At 43.2% G+C, this 21757-nt stretch overlaps 1 protein-coding gene across 4 annotated transcripts in view; it reads left to right on the forward strand.

Moving 5' to 3' along the window:
• DMBX1 (diencephalon/mesencephalon homeobox 1) overlaps positions 1-20895 on the forward strand; it is a 34239-nt gene extending 13344 nt beyond the window's left edge. For 2 of the 4 annotated variants that reach the window (XM_038413589.2, XM_038413587.2), the window contains exons 2-5: positions 8109-8268; positions 14223-14401; positions 17017-17371; positions 19074-20895. In XM_038413589.2, coding sequence (XP_038269517.1) covers positions 8115-8268; positions 14223-14401; positions 17017-17371; positions 19074-19474 — 1089 coding nt within the window. In that variant the 5' untranslated portion in view covers positions 8109-8114 and the 3' untranslated portion in view covers positions 19475-20895. Of the gene's footprint in view, positions 1-8108; positions 8269-14206; positions 14402-17016; positions 17372-19073 lie in introns of all 4 variants that reach the window. The other 2 variants (XM_038413586.2, XM_038413585.2) reach the window with 1 other exon arrangement.
• The last annotated feature ends 862 nt before the right edge of the window (positions 20896-21757 follow it).

Here is a 21757-nt window from a genome sequence, read left to right on the forward strand (position 1 = left end):
ATTATCACTACAAAAGGTTCCTCCCCCGCTCTCCTGCTGGTAATAGCTCACCTTACCCGATCACTCTCTTTACAGTGTGTATGGTAACACCCTTTGGTTCATGTTCTCTGTGTATATAAATTTCCCCACTGTATTTTCCACTGAATGCATCCGATGAAGTGAGCTGTAGCTCACAAAAGCTTATGCTCAAATAAATGTGTTGGTCTCTAAGGTGCCACAAGTCCTCCTGTTCTTTTTATAAATATACTTGTTTTGATATTCCTTAATCATAGCTCTCAAAACTATCGGACAATATAATTAAGATGAAAATCTGCCTAATATCTTATTCTGCGTATTTAGATACAGGAGACTATTGTACTGGGCCTATATGCAAATAATTCAAAATTTCACTCACTAAAATGCTTCAAGATCTCATTATTGTTTTCTTAAAATGAAAAATATTGTCATGGTTTTAAGAGACCTTGGAAATGAATGGGATGGGGGCAGAAACCAGATGGGGGTGGTTATATCTAAATCATCAACAAGAAGTTTGAATAGAATTTACGAAAATCCATGTAGAAATCTGTTTTTATTTTCTGTGAGTTTACACTTAGCTGAACAGATGAAGCTTAATTCTGGGATCATTCACATCAGTGCAAACCGGGACGGTAACTCAGTTTAAGTCCCTGTAATTACACAGGTGTAAAAAATATTGCAGGTAACTCAGAATGGAGTGCCTCAATTTCCAGAGCTGTCCTCAATAACACCTTTATTACAGTATTTTAACAAAATCCTTTGAATTTCATTTTCATGATGCATAACCCTCACTCTCTCTGAAGGTTGAATGAGGAAAATGATGGTTTTGCCATATTTCAATAATTATTTATACTACATCCACTGCAAAAAAAAAAAAAAGTTTCCTTAGACATTCAGCTCATTCTCACAAGAGCAACAAAACTGATTGAAGACTTACTATTTATTATATGATGTGAATTTTGAACCATCTGGATCTTAAAGATTTAAGAAATAAAAGAAGAAATTGTGGAACATGTCTTGCAAGGGTCATTTATTTACAGCTCCCCAGACATGTAATGCATTCAGCACCAAAGACATACAAAACCTCATATCTGGGGTTAGAATGTGCCTTTTTGCATATATTTTTGTCAGATAAGCATAAGCAGAGCAATTCGCTATTTGTCTCACTGACTTAAAGTGTGGCTGTACCCTAAAAGAGGTAATAAAAAAAAAGCTAATAAAAATAAGTGAATATTCCCATTTCTTGCCATAATTTTATTTTCAGTGCACCTAATTGATTGACTGCAATTGTGACAAAAGTGTTATTAATATGGAGATACCATCTTTTATTTCAATGGGCTTTGAATCAGGCCCAAACTGCTGACTCAAAATTTGAGTTGCATTGAGCACTATATTAACAAATGGATTTTTCTGTGCCCTTTTCGTGAGGGATCCTGCATGATTAAACACATTGTTAATATGGAGCTAAACTTGCTCCATTTACTGCTAACCTTGCAAACTCAACCTGGGATCTGAAAATCAAGCTGAGTTCTTTCAGGCTCATGCGTCATCCCTAGTAATAAAGATTCTGAAACTGGAACTCAGTTAAGAATTCTGTCTATGATGCACAAGCCAGGCTAGACTCCATCTCCAATGGCTGCTTTTATTCTGCAGAGGTAATGCTGGTAAAAAAATAAAAATCCATCAATAGCTTATTTTTTGTCACTGCATTAAGCAAACATAGCTCTCCTCACACACCCAGAGCAGTTCTGTTGTGGAAGAAGGAGCATGTTTTTAACAGTCACTCTTCTGATTGTAATTGCACAGTAAACCCTGCCATCATTCTGTGCCTGGATCTCCCGTTGAAGTTGCTGGGCTTTTGCAAACTAATTAGTGGCAGGTGGCTAGGTTATCAGATACTGGAGTGAGGAGCATGGTATAAATACCCAGAGGATCTCATCCAATGGAATCTTTTCCCTGACTCCAGTGGGCTTTGGAACCAACAGAGATGACGGATCTAAGTTGATGCTCCACTGAGTTCCATATTAACATTCATTTACCTGTGCCTTTAGTGACGTCCCCAACCTGAGGGATTGTGTAGGCTGCTCCTGGATTCCCCCCCATAGCAACAGGAGCCAAGAATCCTTTGGTTTGCTGGGAGGTGGCTGGGTGTTTTTAATGATCATCCCCATCTGGCTAGGAGACTGCAGCCTTCTCTCCCAGGGGCCAAAGCTATCCCCGTTTGTCACCTACAGAATATTATACTTCAGTGCAACCTACACACAGGCTACCTTTGAAGAGTGCTGGAAAATCCAGCTGGCATAGATTGTGCCTGATTGCTCCTGCCTATGATCCACACAGCACTTTCACAGTTAGCACTGGTTTTTACAATTCTGCAGACTGCACTTTGCTCGGAGGTGCAACCCAACCTGCTAATTTTGAACCTAGAGAGACCTAAGTGTGTTTTGGTCCTGATTAACCTCCTCTCCTTACATGCTTTCACCACTAATGAAACACTAGTACACCTATGGCTCTGGAATTATTTCTGCCATTGCTCTATTAGCATCAAAATGTAACCTTTCAGCACTTATTAAATAGGCATTACCATGGCACACATCACTGTAGTATCTGAGCAGCTGGCAAATATCAATGGATTAAGCCCTGCACCACCACTGTGAGGTGGGGAAGTATCGATTATCCCCTTTCATAGAAGGGAAACTGAGGCATAGAAGTGCAGTGACTGCTCCAAGAACCCCACAAAGCTCAGATTGTTCAACTCAGAGCACTGTGCCTTAATCACAAGACGATCTTTCCCATCTAATTTCAGGATGTGTGATAAGCCCAGCAGAAGGAGAAAGCTTATCTACATGAGGAAACGGACCAGAAAAGCTGTTGCAGAATAGCGCCGAATGGCGATTGTTTTATTCTGGAATAAAAATCACACTATTCTAGAATAATTAGTTGTTTCCAAAGTGGAGTAATTATTCCGGAACAAAGTGACTTTTATATCAAAATAGAGGGTCCACACAAGGAGCTTGTTCTGTAATAGCTTTTTTGGTCAATTTCCCTGTGTAGACAAGACCTCGGACTTTCTCTTGAGGTTCGAATGGGAAAATAAATTGGATTTGCAGGCTGGAAGGAGTATATTTTTTTTTAAATGGACTTTGCTTTGTCAGTTTCATGTAAATTATATTTAAATATGGATTGCTCACTTAAACTACAATGGAGGCGCTTTAATCAAATGACAAATTAAAGCAAGCATACAAATATTCCTACACTCAGATTTTTCAGAGCTGTAATAAATCTTTAGTTCTAGCTTTTCTTCACACTATCAGGAACATCTTAGTGAGAATGTGTGTGTTTATCAATATACAATGTATTGACAAAGTGTATATTTACATTTTTAAATAGACATTTTATTTTTCATTAGAAAACCTCCAGGAAGTTACTTTAATAATTTAAAAAAAAAAAACAACAACCCAGGACAAAACCCTTTAACAAGGATGCAAGACATTTGTGTTTCCTTTGCACATTTTGTACTTAGGACAGAATTACACCCCTGGATACCTGCATCAAATGCTTATCCAGCATTGATTGGGAACTTTGGCCCTGGCTTATTGAACAGATATACAGGGCCCTATTGTCAGGCTAGTGTAAATTAGTGTAGCTCTGCTTACATCCCCTGAGACTCTAGCCCTACCAAAGTTCCCCATTCACACAAGCATATGGGCTACATCCTCAACTGGTGTAAACAGAACCACACTGATTTACACCAGCTCAGGATCTGGCTCTCCACATCCCAGGGAAGCTATGTTAAACTGTACCACTTACCATAATAGTCGCTCACTATACATGAGCCATTCCCACTCACACGGGTAATTCCATTGACTTGAGAAGGGATGATTTGCATGAGGGAGGGATACTTGGGTAAGTAATGGTTGAAGGATCAGGCCAACAAAAAGCATACACGTAGGGACCAATCCTGCAAAATCATAAGCATCAACCCCCGCTGAAATCACTGAGCAATGATCTGTTCTGTTCATTCCCTCTGAAGCACCTGGCATTGGCCACTGTCGGAAGACAGGATACTGGGCTAGATGGGCCAGCAGTGAGAGCAATGAGCACCTTGCAATCCTCAGTTAGCTAGAGAGTTGGACCAGGCCCGATGGAAGTAAATGGCAGCCTTTCCTTGAAAACATCTTTTTTTTTTTTTTTTTTTTTTTTTTTTACTAAATCTGCCCAGCCCCAGTAAAACCCACTGTTCCCTGCAGTATGCGCTACATATAGCAGCAGGACACACTTTTAAGTCCCAACCCCAAAATCCAATGGATGTTCTGGATGCACAAGGAATGCATGGCTGGACCCTATAATGTTTACACTCATTGCAGACAACTAATTTGTAAGAACCCTCCCCCCCGCAGTCCCCATTTCCTTTCTCCATGACTCAGACCTCTCTTGACATCTGTGGCACGCACACACAGGAGTTGCATAGGAAAGGAAAGCTACACCCTATTATTTAGAAGAAGATGAAGGTCCAAGCCCCATTTAACCAATGACAGCTTAGGATCTGCTCCTTTGCTGCCCGGCGTTAATTTACACAAAGTAACACCTAATCAAACTCTGCTTTTATTCTCCAGTTGGCTGTGGTTATTACCCAGACCCTCCAGCCAGAGAGAGACATAAAAGATGCATTTGCAGATTTTGAAAATTAAAGCCATCTATACAGCCGGTGGGGAGGATCAGCTTATTTGGTTGCTTAATGAAATATAAAGATTATTTTAACCAATGTAAGCACAATTCGACAGCTTGTGAAACCCAGCAGTGGTTTGATGAATGGCCTTCTCAATTTAAAAAAAAAAATTGCTGCATTGTGTCTTTTAAATATTTAATTTATTCCGTTTCGGAATGTGCATAGAGGTAAATGACAACGAAAGCGGGCCTACGTGCGATCTCAGTTAACTCACGTCTGCTAGATTAAATAGCCTATGAACATAGAACGCCGATATCCTGGCTGGCTCTTTCATATTTCTCTGTCTGCCGCTCTGTATTTACTAAAAAAAAGAAAAGGAGAACTCGTGGCACCTTAGAGACTAACACATTTATTTGAGCATAAGCTTTCGTGAGCTACAGCTCACTTCATCGGATGCATGTAGCTCACGAAAGCTTATGCTCAAATAAATGTGTTAGTCTCTAAGGTGCCACAAGTACTCCTTTTCTTTTTGCGGATACAGACTAACACGGCTGCTACTCTGAAATCTGTATTTACTGTGCATGGTTACAAAGAAGTTACATCTGTCATCTGCCAGTGCAGCATTCCAGACAGTTATTGAGAAAACTGGAACATCTATTGACTGGTTTCATGTTACTTTAACTATTTGTAAATCTCCTTTTTCAAAAGTATGCTTTTTCTTCCAGGCCAGCAAGAAGAGTTTAACACAGAGAAAAGCCTTTTAACAACCAAATAAATAGAAATCTTACCAGAGAAAATGCTTTCCCATTGGAAAAAGTGGGTCTTTATGGAGTCTCACATAAGAACGGCCATACTGGGTCAGACCAAAGGCCCATCTAGCCCAGTATCCTGTCTTCCGACAGTGGCCAATGCCAGGTGCTTCAGAGGGAATGAACAGAACAGGCAATCGTCCAGTGATCCATCCCCTGTTGCCCATTCCCAGCTTCTGGCAAACAGAGGCTAGGGACAGCCAGAGCAGGGGTTGCATCTTGGCTAATTGCCCTGCCCATCTTGGCTAATTGCCATTGAGTAACCTATCCTCCATGAATAATCCTCTCCGATAATTCTGTCTTGCAAGGGGAATTTCCATTTCAGTGATGGTTTCCAAACGCACCAATTTGGGATTTTAAGTTACAGCCAAAGGTGTACAAACTGCATTAGAAAATAAACTGATCCAAGCTCTGGTTCTGAAAACCTCCTATGCAGATCATGAACCTGGCTTACCGTTGTTTGTAAATACAGATCTAGCTTTTAAGTTGGATGAGCAAATGCAGAAGCTGCCCAAGGTCATATCCCTCCACTGGTTCAAATTGTCTTGGGTCCACAGACTTCAGTGGAGCTACCCAGTTTATCATGTATTTTTACTCTAACTAAGAATCTGGCCCAAATACTCAATGATGCTGCTACCTATATCAGACTCGGGTTCTGAGTTCTTCTGGCCCTGTTCACTAGTGCACGCTAGTAGAAAATGTCCCTGTATACGGAAGACTAGCAGAAGGCTTCTGCACTGCTTAAGTCCCACTTAAGCTCCATTTTGAAGGCTTAAAATAGCACATAGGTTTTGTGTGCGCTGTCTGTGCAAGAGAGAAATTTACCCTATAGCATAAGTGATGTGGGAAATATATTGAGCTGCCCGCTAGTTTTCTTCAAATATAAGACTGAAGAACAGCTTTGAAGTGAATTTAGAACTGTTCAATATGAAGGCTCTAACACCACAAACTGAATCTACGTACAGGATATGGCTGGTCTTGGATCAGGTTTCCATGGAGTAACTCGTCTAGCGTATTAGAAAGACCTTTCCTTCAATGGCGACAATATGGATGGAGCTTTGTGGAAAACAGGCATATCCTCCAGTCTACCTATTGTTAATCCTGTCTGTCCTGATTCAGTTTGTCTCAGGATTGCACAAAATTACTCTGTCACTGTATAAAGCCTCAAGAATGTTTTGGACCTATGGAAATATCTCTGTGGTAAGGAACATTCCCTGCATTGATGCAGCAAAAGAACTAGATAGCTGAATAGGTCTTTGATTCTAGTCACGAGTGAAAGACTCCTAGTTTGCTCAGTAGGTGAGATCCCATAAACATCCTACTCTGTTGCAAACTCCCATAGAAAGCAATGCAGCTTCTGGTTCCAGATGCACAGAAGTTCTATGGATGCCTTGTGAAGTCCTTGTATGTTTGGGTTTAGTTTTGCATTCCAGAAGTCCTCAGTCAACGAGACCTTTGACTGAGGATTTGCACCCTCCTGTGTATTGAGATTCTTTCCTTGGTGGTATAAATCTTTTACATGGAAAAATGAAAACTTGTTAGGGATAAAGCTGAAATTTAGAGAAACAAGTTGTTGTTCTTTGAGTAATGGTGGTTAATTTATTTGACACAATAGATCTATGAAAAGACAAGATTTGGGCTACATTTTTGCCTTCAGATACAGACCTCAAATTGAGGTCAATGAGACTTGGGCATGACCTCCAGCACCTGATAGTAGCTCCACGGTTTTCTTTCTCAGGCAGCCACTATCTTAACCTGCTAAATAACCTAAAGAGAACTGTCCCAGCCGCTTTCTCTTATTGTAGTTTCTCCATCCTCACTTGATGACTGCTATTTCATCTCTATTTAACACGTTCTATTAGAGGATCTCAAATTTATTTACAGACATGAGTTAATTCAACCTCCCAACACCGCTGTGAGATTGGTATTAGCCCCATTTTACAGATGGAGAAACTAAGGCACAGCAAGGTAAAGCGACTTGTTTTGAGGTTGCCCAGGGAGTAATAGCAGAAGAAAACAGGGGAGGGGGGGTAGGATAGTCTACAAACCGTGTCCTTGATACTGAGGAAACTGTGTCTCTCCAAATGCCAGATACACTCAATGATCAGCAATTTCGCCACAAGTTTCTCTCTCTCACACACACACACACACACACACACACACACACACACACACACACACAATTTTTTGCCTTTCATTTAAAAGTTACTTGGAAAAATTCTTTGTATTTCCTAATACTATTTTGGTGGGTACATTCACATGCTGTTTCCTATAGTGGCAGGTAGGCCAGAGGGCAGGTATCACGCTATTTTCATTGCTGACTTGAATCCCAGCATCGCTGTCTCAGGTCCCGAAGCTCACCGCAGTTCGAGGGCCTTGCCATTCATTCAGTGGGCTTTGGATCAAGACCCATGACCGTTATTTGTATTTCACGTCAAAGCTTCCAAGGATCTAACTAATCAGACTGTTCAGAGAGGCCGGCAGGGACCACAGTGATCGTCTAGTCTGACCACCGTCGTAAGCAGGCCACAGAACTTCCCTCTAAATAACTCCTTTTTATTGGAATGAATGAGTTTCTAACCAGGCCTTTCCTGCTTGGGTTGTTTTCGGTGTAGGCCAGCATGCAGCACTATGGAGTGAACGGTTACTCTCTTCACGCCATGAATTCTCTGAGTGCCATGTACAACCTTCACCAGCAGGTGGCACAACAAGCCCAGCACGCCCCTGACTACAGACCCTCGGTGCATGCCCTCACGCTGGCGGAGAGACTGGCTGGTAAGAACAATTTATGGATTTTTTTTGCATTGAGCCTGGCTCACGCTGAGCGAGACTCTTCCACTGTGCAGAATCTTACAGAGGCCTGGATGTTCTATAGAAAACTCTATAGATCCCCATGGACAAACGTGGCTGGATCAGAGATACCTGGGTAGTCAACTCACCCCTGAGCACAGATACAAACTACGAGGCTCCCCCTAAAGACTCACTAGGTCCTTAGTGTGAAATTCACCCTGGGCAGAGGGCCAGTGCCCCATCTATGTCCTATTTCAGAGCAGAAGTGGGATTGGAGTGGTGCACTGACCTTGTGCCAGCCATCTGCCCTGGGGTGAATTTCGCCCGACAGGCTTAGATACTTGCTTATTCTCTACATGGTATTATGTTGCCTCTTACACTTGAAGCCCTTCTCCCACTGAAGGTTTGCTCTCCTGCAAACCCTCTCCTCCCATCAGCATTTCTGATGTTGGATCCCTCCAGAACATCCCTTGCCCGATCTGTCGCCCTCGGGTTTGGCACATCTACATCAGAGTGTAAGAGCTTCTGAAAAGGGACCGTGTCACCATCTAGCCTTTGTAAAGCGCTGTATCAATGTACAGCACTGTAGAAATACTGAAAGGAGAACTAAGCAGTGCAAGACACCCCACTTATTGGCTTGACAGGACAACGGTCAGGAGGCATGGGGCAAAGTTAGCAGGGACAGCAGATAAGAAAATGTCCCCTGTGGGACAGGGACTGTGTAGTGTGTGCCCAATGCAGGCTCTGACTTGTTGGAGTTCACTCGCTTGCGACTGCAGTACAAATGATGGACAGTAATAATAATGCCCTGATGTGGCGGTCGCTAGGGGGGGCCTGCCCTGAAGAGCTCACAATCTAATGGGTTTGGCATGGAAAGGCATATCTTGCTGAGCCGCAGCTGGAGGGCAATTGCATCCCAACCAGTGTTGCAAGAGTGTATGAAAAATTAGTTGCCAAGTTGTAAGTAAAACTAGGCAATCTCCAGCTGACTGTCAGAACTCACTGATAAACTAGGGTTAGATGAAGATGAATCTCAAGAACTTTGGATAAGCATCTGGGTGTTTCCCTGGTCCTTGAGCATATAGATGAGGGATAGACATCTCATGGAGGTGGTGTGGTCTAGTGAATAGGGCAGGGGTTCTCAAACTGTGGGTCGGGACCCCATTTTAATGGGGTCGTCAGGGCTGGTGTTAGACTTCCTGGGGTCCAGGACCAAACTCCAATGGCTTCAACTCTGGGTGATGGGGCTCAAGTTTCAGGCCCCCCCCCCCGGGGCTGAAGGCCTTGGGCTTGGGCTTTGGCCCCACCCATCCGGAGCAAAGGGCCTCAGGCTTTGGCTCTCCCAGCCAGGGTAGCGGGGCTCAGATTTTGGCCCCCTGGCCCAGGGCGTTGGGGCTCAGGCTTTGGTCCCCCTAGGGTCATGTAGCAATTGTTGTTCTCAAAAAGGGGTTGTGGTGCAAGGAAGTTTGAGTACCCCTGGAATAGGGCCAGGATGAAAGTAATATTAAATTCTTACCAGTACAGGAGCCTGGCTCTGGGCAACTGGAAGGGACAGGGCCTTGAGTGGAAGAGGCGGGGCTGGGGGGGGTCAGCCTCCTCCAGCCAGCCCATCCACGCTGCCTGGCCCGTGCCACCTGGGGTTCTGGCCGCTGCCATGGTAGTGGTGGCTGGGAGCCCTGGGCCATTTTAAGTCACCGGCCCTGGGGCAGCTGCCCCTTTTGCCCCCCATCCATGAGCGGCCCGGGAGGGGGTGGGGGGGCAAAAGGGGTAGCGACATTACCATCGGCTGGGTACAGGCCGGTACCGGCTTCTTACTGGCACACAGTACCGGGTCACTTTCACCCCTGAATAGGGCAAAGGATTGGGAGTCAGGAGGCCTGATTCCGCAACCTTGGGCAAGTCACCTTCCCTTCCGTGGGCCTGTTTCACCTCTTACCCTTTGTCTATTTAGCTTGTAAACTGTTGGAGACAGGGACTGTTTCACTAGGTGTTTATATAGCAGATAGTGAACTTGGGGGCCTCAAGGTGCTACTATAATACACAGAATAAGGATCTCTTGGAAGGCTTCTGACCAGGAAATCCCAAGAAAACAGCTAAATTCATACACTGTGGTTTTACATTTCTGGCCCAAGCCATAAACAAACAGGCAAACACAGGGGTGGCTGAAATCAGCGGGGGGAAGCTATTCAGACTCCTTTTACTGTTATTCAGAGCAAAGATTCAAGTTGGTTTCAGGCTACTTATTTTATCTCAACCTTTTGTTAACAAAGAGAACCAATCTGGATAATTTCAGTAAATTAGTCAAACTGTCCTCTTCTGATTCAAATATACCTTCCACCAATCTGGTGAGCAGCAGAGGGGACCTGGCTTCAGTTTACACCGAAGCAAGCAGGCTCCAAACGTGATTACTTAGTTCACATTTTGTTACCACTGAATATCTTTTAGCGCAGGGTTATAGATCACACTTGCCTTCCGGGGACAGTAGGAATAAGCCAGCACAAAAGCAAACAACCTTAAATTGGAAAACAGAGGTTTCAGATTGTAACTGCAAAGCCTCACCTGCAATTCATAATCTCCTCCTTGCACTGAACCTGAAAACATAGTTAAAGCATTGAAATAATTGTTGTCTAGATCCTTGTTAGTAGCCAAATTAAATATTTGAGCCACCACCTTTGAGAAACTGGCAGGTTTAACCTCCACTGTGGAATGTTGGGAATATTCCAGCCGGTAGATGTTAAACCATGGTCTCTCCTCCTTGGTTTTGATACCTGATGTATTAAACTTAGATGCCATGGGACTTAACGAAAATATTGTAGGGATCTCTTGTCCTGAAAGAATATTCCTTTCCTCAGAAAAGCAGTCAGGCAGCATTGTGAGGTATTTCTGAATGCATAAAGGATACTTACTGCCTTCTCCTACAAAAGTGGCTGTATTACTAGCATCTAATAACTCATTGCTTCCTTGAATGCAGAGATCTCTTTGTTTGTTTGTATTCTTCTGGAAACTTTTAGCCTGATTGAGCCTTCCCTAGGTCACTAAAGCCACTCTTACTCTGGCAATAGTCTGGGGAAGCATCATAGAATCTGGCCTAGAATGAAACAGCTGGAAGTTTGGAACTGGAATATTCAAATAGCGCAAAGCTGATTTGCTACGCTCGTTAACTAACATATTTTGAACTAAACTGTGTGGTTCTGGGATTGGCCTGACAGCCGGCTTTGTTTTATTGTTTACATTCATGCCATGGGACTTATGACAAAAGCTCACATAAATAGCAACGCCCGCAAAACAAGAGCCTTACTCTGCCTATGTAAAATTAGGTTTGCTTTCTAGTGTGTCCATTCCCTCTGTCTGAACGATCACATTCTTAGCTGTATTAAAAATGATGCCATACACTATTAAAGCTGGAATTTAAACAGGAAAAAAATCAAATGTATTTCTCATTCAGGCTCTTTGTTTACTTCTTTTGCACTTGACCGGGAATCACTACTGCTCCATTTAGCTCTGATTCCCATGCGCTACCACAGTGTCGCGTTTGGGTTCACAATCTTGCAGAATTCAAAGTAAAAACAGCCTATTTTCATTGACTTTTCAAAAACCAACACTAAAAACATGTCTACTCCTGGTAGGTTTCATAAACCCTCTTATTTATTAAGCTTTTAGTGGCAGAATCGAGAGGCCTGATTTTTTCCAGCCCATACCTAATTTTTTCCATCCCCAGTTTTGTGGGCACAAATAAACTGAAGGCATAATTTGTAGCCTTGAGACACCTAACGAGTTCATCTCCTTGGAAAGGATGGGTGGTCAGTGACTAGGACTCCGGACTGGTACTCAAGAGAACTGGTTCTGTCACTGAACTTCGGCAAGTCACTTCAGTCTCCCCTCCCATTCTTTGTGTGTCTTGTCTATTTTAAAAGTAAGCTCTTCAGGACCAGGTCTGTCTCCCTCTATCTCTCTGTACAGTTACTTTAGACAGTCCTGTAAAATATGGATGCTAAAAAGGTTATAAAAGTTAAGCTCCTTTTGTTCTTGAAATTGTCTAGCAAACTGTCAGCCTTCTATAAACAACCATTAAAATCTCAAATTTGGGTCACACCTAAGTTGGCATGGGGTCCCTTTAAAATCCATCTTTTGCATCAAGTCCAATTAGCTGGGTTAGCTCTTCCCCATCAGCACCCTGTTGCTCTTGTATGTCCTCTGAGACATAGAATCAGAGGACTAGAAGGGACCTCATAAGGTCATCTAGTCCAGTCCCCTGCACTCATGGCAGGACTAAGTAATTATCTAGACCATCTCTGAAAGATGTTTGTCTAACCTGCTCTTAAAAATCTCCAATGATGGAGATTCCACAACCTCCCTGGGCAATTTATTCCACCCTGACAGTTAGGAAGTTTTTCCTAATGTCCAACCTAAACCGCGCTCGCTGCAATTTAAGCCCATTGCTTCTTGTCCTATCCTCAGAGGTTAAGGTTTTCTCCCTTCTCCTCATAAAAACCTTTAATGTACTTAAAAACTGTTATCATGTCCCCTCTCTGTCTTCTCTTCTCCAGACTAAACAAACCCAGTTTTTTCAATCTTCCCTTATAGGTCATGTTTTCTAGACTTTTAATTATTTTTGTTGCTCTGCTCTGGACTTTCTCCAATTTGTCCACATCTTTCCTGAAATATGGAGCCCAGAACTGGACACAATACTCCAGTTGAGGCCAAATCAGTGCGGAGGAGAGCGGAAGAATTACTTCTCATGTCTTGCTTACAACACTCCTGCTAATACATCCCAGAATGATGTTTGCTTTTTTTGCAACAGTGTTACACTGTTGACTCATATTTATCTTGTGATCCACTATGACCCCCAGATCCCTTTCTGCAGTATTCCTTCCTAGGTAGTCATTTCCCATTTTGTATATGTGCAACTGATTGTTCCTTCCTAAGTGGAGTACTTTTCATTTGTCTGTATTGAATTTCATCTTATTTACTTCAGATCATTTCTCTAGTTTGTCCAGATCATTTTGAATTTTAATCCTATCCTCCAAAGCACTTGCAACCCCTTCCAGTTTGGTATCGTCCACAAACTTGATAAGTGTGTACTCCGTATGCCATTATCTAAATCACTGATGAAGATATTGAACAGAACAGAACCCAGAACTGATCCCTGCAGGACCCCACTCGAAATGCCCTTCCAGCTTGAGTGTGAACCACTAATAACTACTCTTTGGGAATGGTTTTCCAACCAGTTCTGCACCTACTTTTTAGTAACTCCATCTAGGTTGTATTTCCCTAGTTTGTTTATGAGAAGGTCATGTGAGACAGTATCAAAAGCCTTACTAAAGTCAAGATATACCATGTCTACCACTTCCCTCCTACCCACAAGACTTATTACCCTGCCAAAGAACATGGGTTGATGTGGGGGGAGTTGAGAGGATGGGAATATATAGGCCTACTTTCACTAAAGCGTCCCTATTTAGAAAAGCACTTAAGCCTGTGCATTGAAATCAATGGGATTTAAGCATATGTGTATATGTTTTCCTGAATCAGGGCCCATGACCTTAAAGTCTGGCTCTCCAACTTAGTGCTTTGAGGACTGTGATAAGCTATATATGAGAGACAACAAAAGCCAAAGTGACCTCTAGTCCTGACAGCAGTGTGCCTTCTAACAGCTGGACCCCCAAAAAAACCCAAAACAAAACCAGAGGCAGCTGTTTTATGAGTTACATGTCCTCACCCCATTAATTGACCCAGAGCCTGACTCTGCAGAATTGAAGCTAGTTGGACTTCAATGAGAACAAGATCAGGGCCACTGGGAGAACTGCTCCACCTTTAGGCCACAGTCCCCACCTCCTTGTTTGTTTGGTGCCAGTGACAGGCCTTATTTCAGATGTCAACATGCAAATTCCAATAATTAAATTGGCCACTTTTCTTGTCTTCCAACGGCTGTACATTTCAAGACATCATTTTGGAGGCCCGTTATGGATCCCAGCATCGCAAACAGAGGAGAAGCCGCACAGCCTTCACCGCCCAACAACTGGAAGCCCTGGAGAAGACTTTCCAGAAGACTCACTATCCAGATGTGGTGATGCGGGAACGACTGGCCATGTGCACCAACCTACCAGAAGCCAGAGTACAGGTATCAGCAGCGTTCCACCTTGCTTGCTCTAATAGGGCTATTTAAGAGCTATATGAAGAGGGCCCCCTGGGTTGGCTTGATATGTAGTTCTTTCAAAATGCTTCCATAGTAACCAAAGGAGGAGGGTTTTCTCTGCAGCAAAAACTGGACATAAATCTTTGCTTCAGACTCAGGGAGCTGCAAAAGAAACAATCCACACACACATTTTTGAGGGTTTGTGTTGTCTGAGGGTAGCCCTGGCTTTCATTTGTGCTTCCAACTTTCTTTGGAGGGGAAATGGCCACAAAAGTCAACTAATTTATTTATTTATTTATATGACTGTTTCTCTGGCATCCTCAGAGGCCTGGGAGCACAAGTAATTCCAGCTGTTCCCTCCCAACCATGTCAATATTTATAACATCTCAGACCATCTGTCCAACATTTTCTGTACTCCTCCAGTGAAACAAATAACGAGAGCTGGTCGGGAAATTTTTCACAAAACTTTTTGCAGTGGAAACTGCCAATTCATCCGAATGGAAATTGTTTGAATGAGGTGGTTGGTTATGAGGGGGTTTTCAGTTTGAATTTAAAAAAATAATAAAAAAAAGCTTAGATATTGTCAAAATGAGACATTTTCAAAACAAAAAAACAAAATTTGAAAAGTTCTAGGTTTTGGATCAACATTATTCTTGTTGAGAAATTTACGTTTTAAAAAAGGAAAATAGAAAGGACAAAAATCAAAACCAAAACAGAATTGTTCAAAGAAAACCTCATTTTGATGGACCTGAGCTGAATTTATTTTTTGTTCCTGAAAATCTGAGATGGACTTTTTTGTCACAATTTGAGGTGAAGATATTCTTCAAAATCTCAAATCCTTGCAGGATGGGAAAACCATTTCTCACCTAGCCCTACAAATACTAATGTGTCGCATGACTTACTGATATTATGAATGCCTGCTCAGTATAGGTTTAAGGTGCTACATAGCAGGTCAGCCTTAACGGAGACAAATGGGAAGGGGACATGAGCTTTCAATCTAGTGGAAAAAGATATAACATGATCTGATGGCTGGAAGTTGAAGTTCGACACATTCAGACTAAATAAGGTGTAAATTCTTGATGGTAAGAGCAATTAACCATTGGAACAATTTACCAAAAGTTGTGCTGGTTTCGCTATCATTGATTTTTAAACTCAAATTGGATGTTTTTCTCAAAGATCTGCTCTAGGAATTATTTGGGGGAAGTTCTGCAGCTTGGGCTATACAGGAGATCAGACTAGATGATCACAATGGTCCCTTCGGGCTTTGGAATCTACAAATTACAATCTTGAGCAGGTTGTCTCCTGAATTTATTCCCAAATTGAGATACATTGGGATATTGTGTTGAAATGGTCTCTCTCACTCACACACACACACACACACACACACACACACACACACACACACACACACACGACTTGGAGCTGTGAACAGAGGTTGTACTAGTATTAGCAATTGGATATTTTCCTGTAACTTAAGAGTAAGAATCTTTGACTTTGCTTCAAAGAGTTATTGGTTCAATTCCCACCAAGGAAACTTCCTTCACCACGTTACCTGGCATACTGGAGTCAAATGTCCTATGATATCAGATACAAATGTCCTGCTGTATAGCTTTAAAGGATTAGACCAGATATCTTAATGTGAGACATGGCATCACACAGATGATATGTATTTGGCCCAGCAAGGGTAAAAACCACTCGAGACCTGGTTCCCAGTTCAGTCTCGAAACACCACAATACCACAACAGAGGTGCATTCATCATAGAGGGGGCTTGTATACAACATACATAACAAAATCAGTTAAATTGCAAAATTTATCATTTGTTTTGTGGTAGCACTTAGAGTCCACACTCAGGGATCAAGGTATTAGTGCTAGTTGATATGCATGCACATACTTCATGCCCCAAACAGCTTACAGTCTAGAGACTCTAGAGTATTCTAGTGTACAGAACACTGAGACTCGGGACATGTGGGTTCTAGTCCCAGCTCTGCCACTGGCCTGTTAGGCGACCTTGGGCAAGTCACTTCCACCCTGTGTGCCTCAGTTTCCCCATCTGTAAAATGGGGATAAGTCTATAGATCTGCATTGTAAAGAGCTCTGAGAAGAAGAGCACTACATAAGAGGTTGTTGTTGTTTAAATCCATTCAGCTAATCATTCAAGTCAAATAATCTAAAGTGTTGGCAGTAATTAATGCATATGTATGTCCTCTATAGTATGACTTATTCTGACTGCGTTTCTATGTAGTTTTGGTACAAGCTAACGTGATATAGGCTGTTTTTAGAAAGCTAGCGGAACATTGTGTTCTCTACCTATTTAATATCTCAGGTCTGTGAGTAACAGGCATGGTTTAATACATCACGTGTGATTTTTTTTTTTTTTTTTTCTTGACAGAGCTGTGTTTTCTTAAAGAACCAGCATCAAGTCTTGGGATTTTAAACGTATCTAAGGGAGTTAGGCACCCAAATTCCATGGAAATGCAGTGGAATTTGGGTGCCTATATACCTCGGGTTCTCTTCAAAATCCCAGTCTATTTGACTTTTTGATTTTTTGCATTAATTGGGGTTTTTATCCTGTCTCCCGGTGGCTGTTTGCGCTATGAAGGTTTGGTTTAAGAACAGAAGAGCCAAATTCCGGAAAAAACAGCGCAGCCTCCAGAAGGAGCAGCTGCAGAAGCAGAAGGACTCGGAAGGGAGCAACAGCGAGGGGAAGACGGAAGCTCTTGGGCTGGAAAGCCAGACTTCCACCCCTGACACAGACAAGCCACAGAGCCAACCAAGCGAAGTGAGCACGGAGCTGAACCTCACCTTGTCGGAGCAGTCGGCCAGCGAGTCCGCAGCAGAGGACCAAACGGACAGAGAGGAGGACTTTAAGAACCCCTTGGAGGAGTCCAAAGCAGACAAAGGTCCCGGTGTGGAGAGCAAGGCTCTGAACTGCAAGAGAGCCAGTCCAAAAGCAGGTGAGGGTCAATGTGCGTGTAGAGGCCTGGCCACAGGGCCAGATTGGGAGCCAAGCATTTGTAATCCCAGAAGCTGAGCATTGGCTAGTACAGTATGATATGCCCTAGATCATGGGCTTCCCCCAGCCTGGAAGGGGGAGGTCACAATTCCTTGGGAGGGAAACAAACTGGTCCAGGTGTGTGATGACCATTCTTCCTTTCTTTATGGATGCAGAGAGGTCCTCTCTGTTGTAACACGGGGTCCCAGTGCAGGGAGGGCTGAGATTCCCCTGTTAGATTAGATGAGAACAGGAGAACACAGCTCAGTGACAGCATGCCATTCACAGACATCCTGGGCACACACTTCCCCATTGGATAAGAGTCCAAATGCCCCCTGGGGAACACACACTTGCTAAAAACCTGGCTCACTCTCGCAAGCCAGGTCTGCCAGGCACTTTAATGAGGTAGGTGCCAGTTGCGTGTGACCCAGTAGGGCAAACATGCAAAAAGAGTTTAGCACAGAAATAGTTCATAGTATGGAATCAGAATCTCCTCTCCTGATGGACTGTAATGGCTTGTAAAGGATCAGAAAGGGGTCAAATCCTAGCCCTCCAAGAGCTTGTTGTGAATATACCACAAAACCTGCAAGACGGACAACCAGGCCTATTCTCTCCAGAGAAGACAGTGGCAGGTTTGCTCATACCTGGCCAATGCATTTCCCCACTAAACACAGAACAAGTACATCTGTCCTACTCACGTGTAAACCCTCTCAGGAATGAAGTGGAAGGCCACAGGGTTACAGAGATGGCCCTTACTGAGGAACGCAGAAATTGACAGACTGTATCCAGCTAGTGAGCCATCTTATCTTGACTCTGATGGTGGCCAGCTCTTGCAGTGGGCAGCTATAGAAGAATCTGCCCATGGCAAGTTTCTTCCTAGTGTTCATCAGTTAGAGATTGACTTATAACATGAAACATGAGAGTTTATGCCTCTTCCAAATTATTATTAATTATTATTATTGATTTTAAATATTCAGTCCTTTTGGGACTCCTGTTTATCTCTCGGTTTCAGAGATATCTTGTGTCAATGAGTTCCCCAGGCCAATTTGTGCCTTCTGTGGAAAAAGTATTTCCTTTCTGGTCAGATTTAAATTGGTCACTTTTCAATTTCCTTGAATGGCATCCCCAACCCCGCACCCCTCCCATTCTTGTATTTTGAGAAAAGGTGGCTTGAATCTGGAGTGGTGCCATTTGGAAGAGTATTATAGGGCCCCAGTCTTGCTTGCTTGTTTCTCCACCATGGACTCGGCAAACAAGGTCTCCTCTGAACAATCAGCATGGAAAAATCAGTGCTTCATTCTGGTTCTATTGGGTTTTCACAATAATAGCCCCACTCTGTCGCTTTCCATGGGCTTGTCCGAGCCTTGTCTGGAAAGGATCAGGGAAGGCAGTTACAGGAACACTGGTCCAGATAGTTCATTCATCAACACCCTCACTGCAATTTGGCTTCTGGTTAATTAACACTCAAATGTGTGAGGTGATTTGCATACTCCATCCCTGCTCCAGAGAACTTAGTTTGTATAAAAGATCCACTGCACCCCTCTCCTTCCTCCTTCTCTGTAAATCAGCTGCCTTCCTCAACCACCACTCTCCTTAGGGAGATTGTTCTAGTCAGCTGCCACATATGTCTAACCCCCCCCCCCACATCTTGTCTTCTAACGCAGACTCTCCCATCAGCGCCACGGTGATGCCTTCCTCCAGCAGCGGCATGTCTCAGACTCGCTCCTACTCCTCCTCGCCTCTGAGCCTCTTCCGTCTCCAGGAGCAATTTCGCCAGCACATGGCAGCCACTAACAACTTGGTCCATTACTCCTCCTTTGAAATGGGGACCCCATCGGCCATGCCCTACTTGGGCATGAATGTCAACATGGCGCCCCTCAGCTCTCTCCACTGTCAGTCGTATTACCAGTCGCTTTCCCATGCCCAGCAGGTCTGGTCTTCGCCCATCTTGCAGGCATCTAGCTCCCTCCCTACCCTGAACAGTAAAACGACAAGTATTGAGAATCTAAGGCTCCGGGCAAAGCAGCACGCTGCCTCCCTCGGACTTGACGCCTTACCAAACTGACCGCAAGGCAGCAGGAGAATGCCCACCCTACCATCGGCCACAAGAGAAGACACCTTCCGCTGGCACTAAACGTGTGGCTCTTTTGCCAATGCACAGCTCTCATCTCCACCTGGATCAAGGTGCTCCCTTTCGGGGGATACTTTAAATCCTTTACTTCTTCACTCGCTCCATTTTACTGCTACTGCCCCCACTTCCACTGAAGTATTTAATAAGGAAGGAAAGAGAGCATGTACTTAGATGTTAAAAAACTCTCCTGAGGACCAAGGCGTTAAAACTGTAATGTCCAGAAAGATCCCTCTTTCGTTGATACTGTGATAATGTGCCGACTGTGATTTTTGTTTTGTTTTTGTTCTCTGGAAAACCTAGTCCCCCCGACGCACCCCAGTTTCGTACTGTATATAGATTCTATTGTTGAAAACATCCTTCATTTGTGTGTTGCTGTCTGTGATGCCTTATGCAGAATTATGGAGCATTTTGCTCTTTCCTCCCTCCCCCTTTCCTTCAGATTTATACTTGTAGTAGCTAGAATCAAAATTACAATCCAAAAAAAACCCCGCAAGCTCTGAGCGGGTGGTGCTTTTTCAGCCAGAGTTCTGAATGAGTCTAGCAAGAGAAATTCAGAGAAAAGATTCTGAATGCCATTATCATATCTTCTCCAGTTCTCCGTTAAAAGCAATCCTGCAAATGCCAGGAAATGATGTAAAGGGTTGTTTCCTGTTAAAGCACTTCCTGATGGTAGGGACTCTTTTTTTTTTTTTTTTTTTTTTTTTTAAAAAAGCACTTCTTCGAAGACAGAGGATAAAGAATTTGCCACCGGGATCTGCTGGTTAGAGAGCAAGGAAAAAGGAAAGCACTAGATTTTTGTCAAATTCACAAGACTTTTACCGAGGTTGCTGTAGCTTTGTTCTTCATTGAAGTGTACACTCTGCTATTTATAAATGATGTGTAAAAAAGCATTTTGGTCTAACTTGGACAACAAAGAATAATAAAAAGTTGGTATGAACTCCTGCTGTGTTCATACACTATTTGCATTATGTGGCGGTTCCTCAAAACCATGATTAATTCAAGCTGTGTTTAGGAAAACTGTCTCCATGCCAAATTCTGTCCTCAGACCACAAACCCTGGGGGCTCCCCTGCTTGTCTCAGAAACTAACTAAGTAGAGAATGAATGCAGATAGGCTAGAGAGGGACCTGAACCAATACCCAGATCTAAACACTCCTGAGCTTAGGAGATGACTTAAATCCAAACCCAGATCCGGATCTGAATTTTGCAAATGGCCATTCCTCTCGGTAGAAGGGCAAACCAAAATCCCAGATCCAGACATCCCACAACCCAGTGGGATGTTGAAGATCTGAATCAAAATTATACATGAGTCTGATCATCGCTGATACTGTTAATGGAGCTATGCCAGTTTACACCAGCTAAAATCTGGCCCGTGTGTGTGTGTGTGTGTGTGTGTGTGTGTGTGTGTGTGTATCTGATGAACTAAAAGCTTTCATTGATTTCTGTTTTGCCTAGCTGTGTTCCATTACCAATGCGATTACACTAGCACAGAGGATAATGGCCAATTTACTTTTCTAAATGTGGAAAAAAGAATACAACCTGCTCGACTACAACAGTCTCTCTCAAGCTGTTCTGCTAAAAGTCTCTCTCGGTGAGTTACAAGTGGTGACCAGACCTGGCTGGGAAATGATTTCCCTCCCCCTCTTTGAAACATTTCAACAAGAACTTTTTCCCCCCATGGGGGGTGACTTATTGAAGACACATTTTCAACAAAAGTGGAAATAAGTATATGTAAACTTCAGTTCAGACAAACGTTTTAATGGAAAATGTTCATTCAGCTCGAGTGGTTGACAGGATTACGCACATCACCGACGCTGCAAAATGCAGCCCTATACCAGGTATTTTGTCTGGAATCTTCAAAGAACCCAAATCATATTGGCACCCTCTCCCTGAGGCCTTCTTGAAAATCCCAGTCTTTTTATTTTTTTATAGCACTTGGGTGCCTGCCACCCAAAATGACGGACTCCAAATATGAGCTTTAATTTTATTTTCCCCCAAATTACCTGTTTGTTTCCTCTCCTCCCAATCTCCTACTGCCCTCAGGATGATGGTGGGTAGATGTGAAGATGGATTTAATACAGCAGAGCAACTGAAAGGCATTTTAAGCACCCAAGGCTAAATTTTGCCCCCGGAACTGAGCTGATGAGCTACTCAAGCTGTTTTTTCCTTCCCTCTCATGCTCACACACCAACTTTGATGGCAGACCAGGAAGCGTGATA

This window comes from Dermochelys coriacea, chromosome 8 (assembly GCF_009764565.3).
Source record: "Dermochelys coriacea isolate rDerCor1 chromosome 8, rDerCor1.pri.v4, whole genome shotgun sequence".
Taxonomy (NCBI): domain Eukaryota; kingdom Metazoa; phylum Chordata; order Testudines; family Dermochelyidae; genus Dermochelys; species Dermochelys coriacea.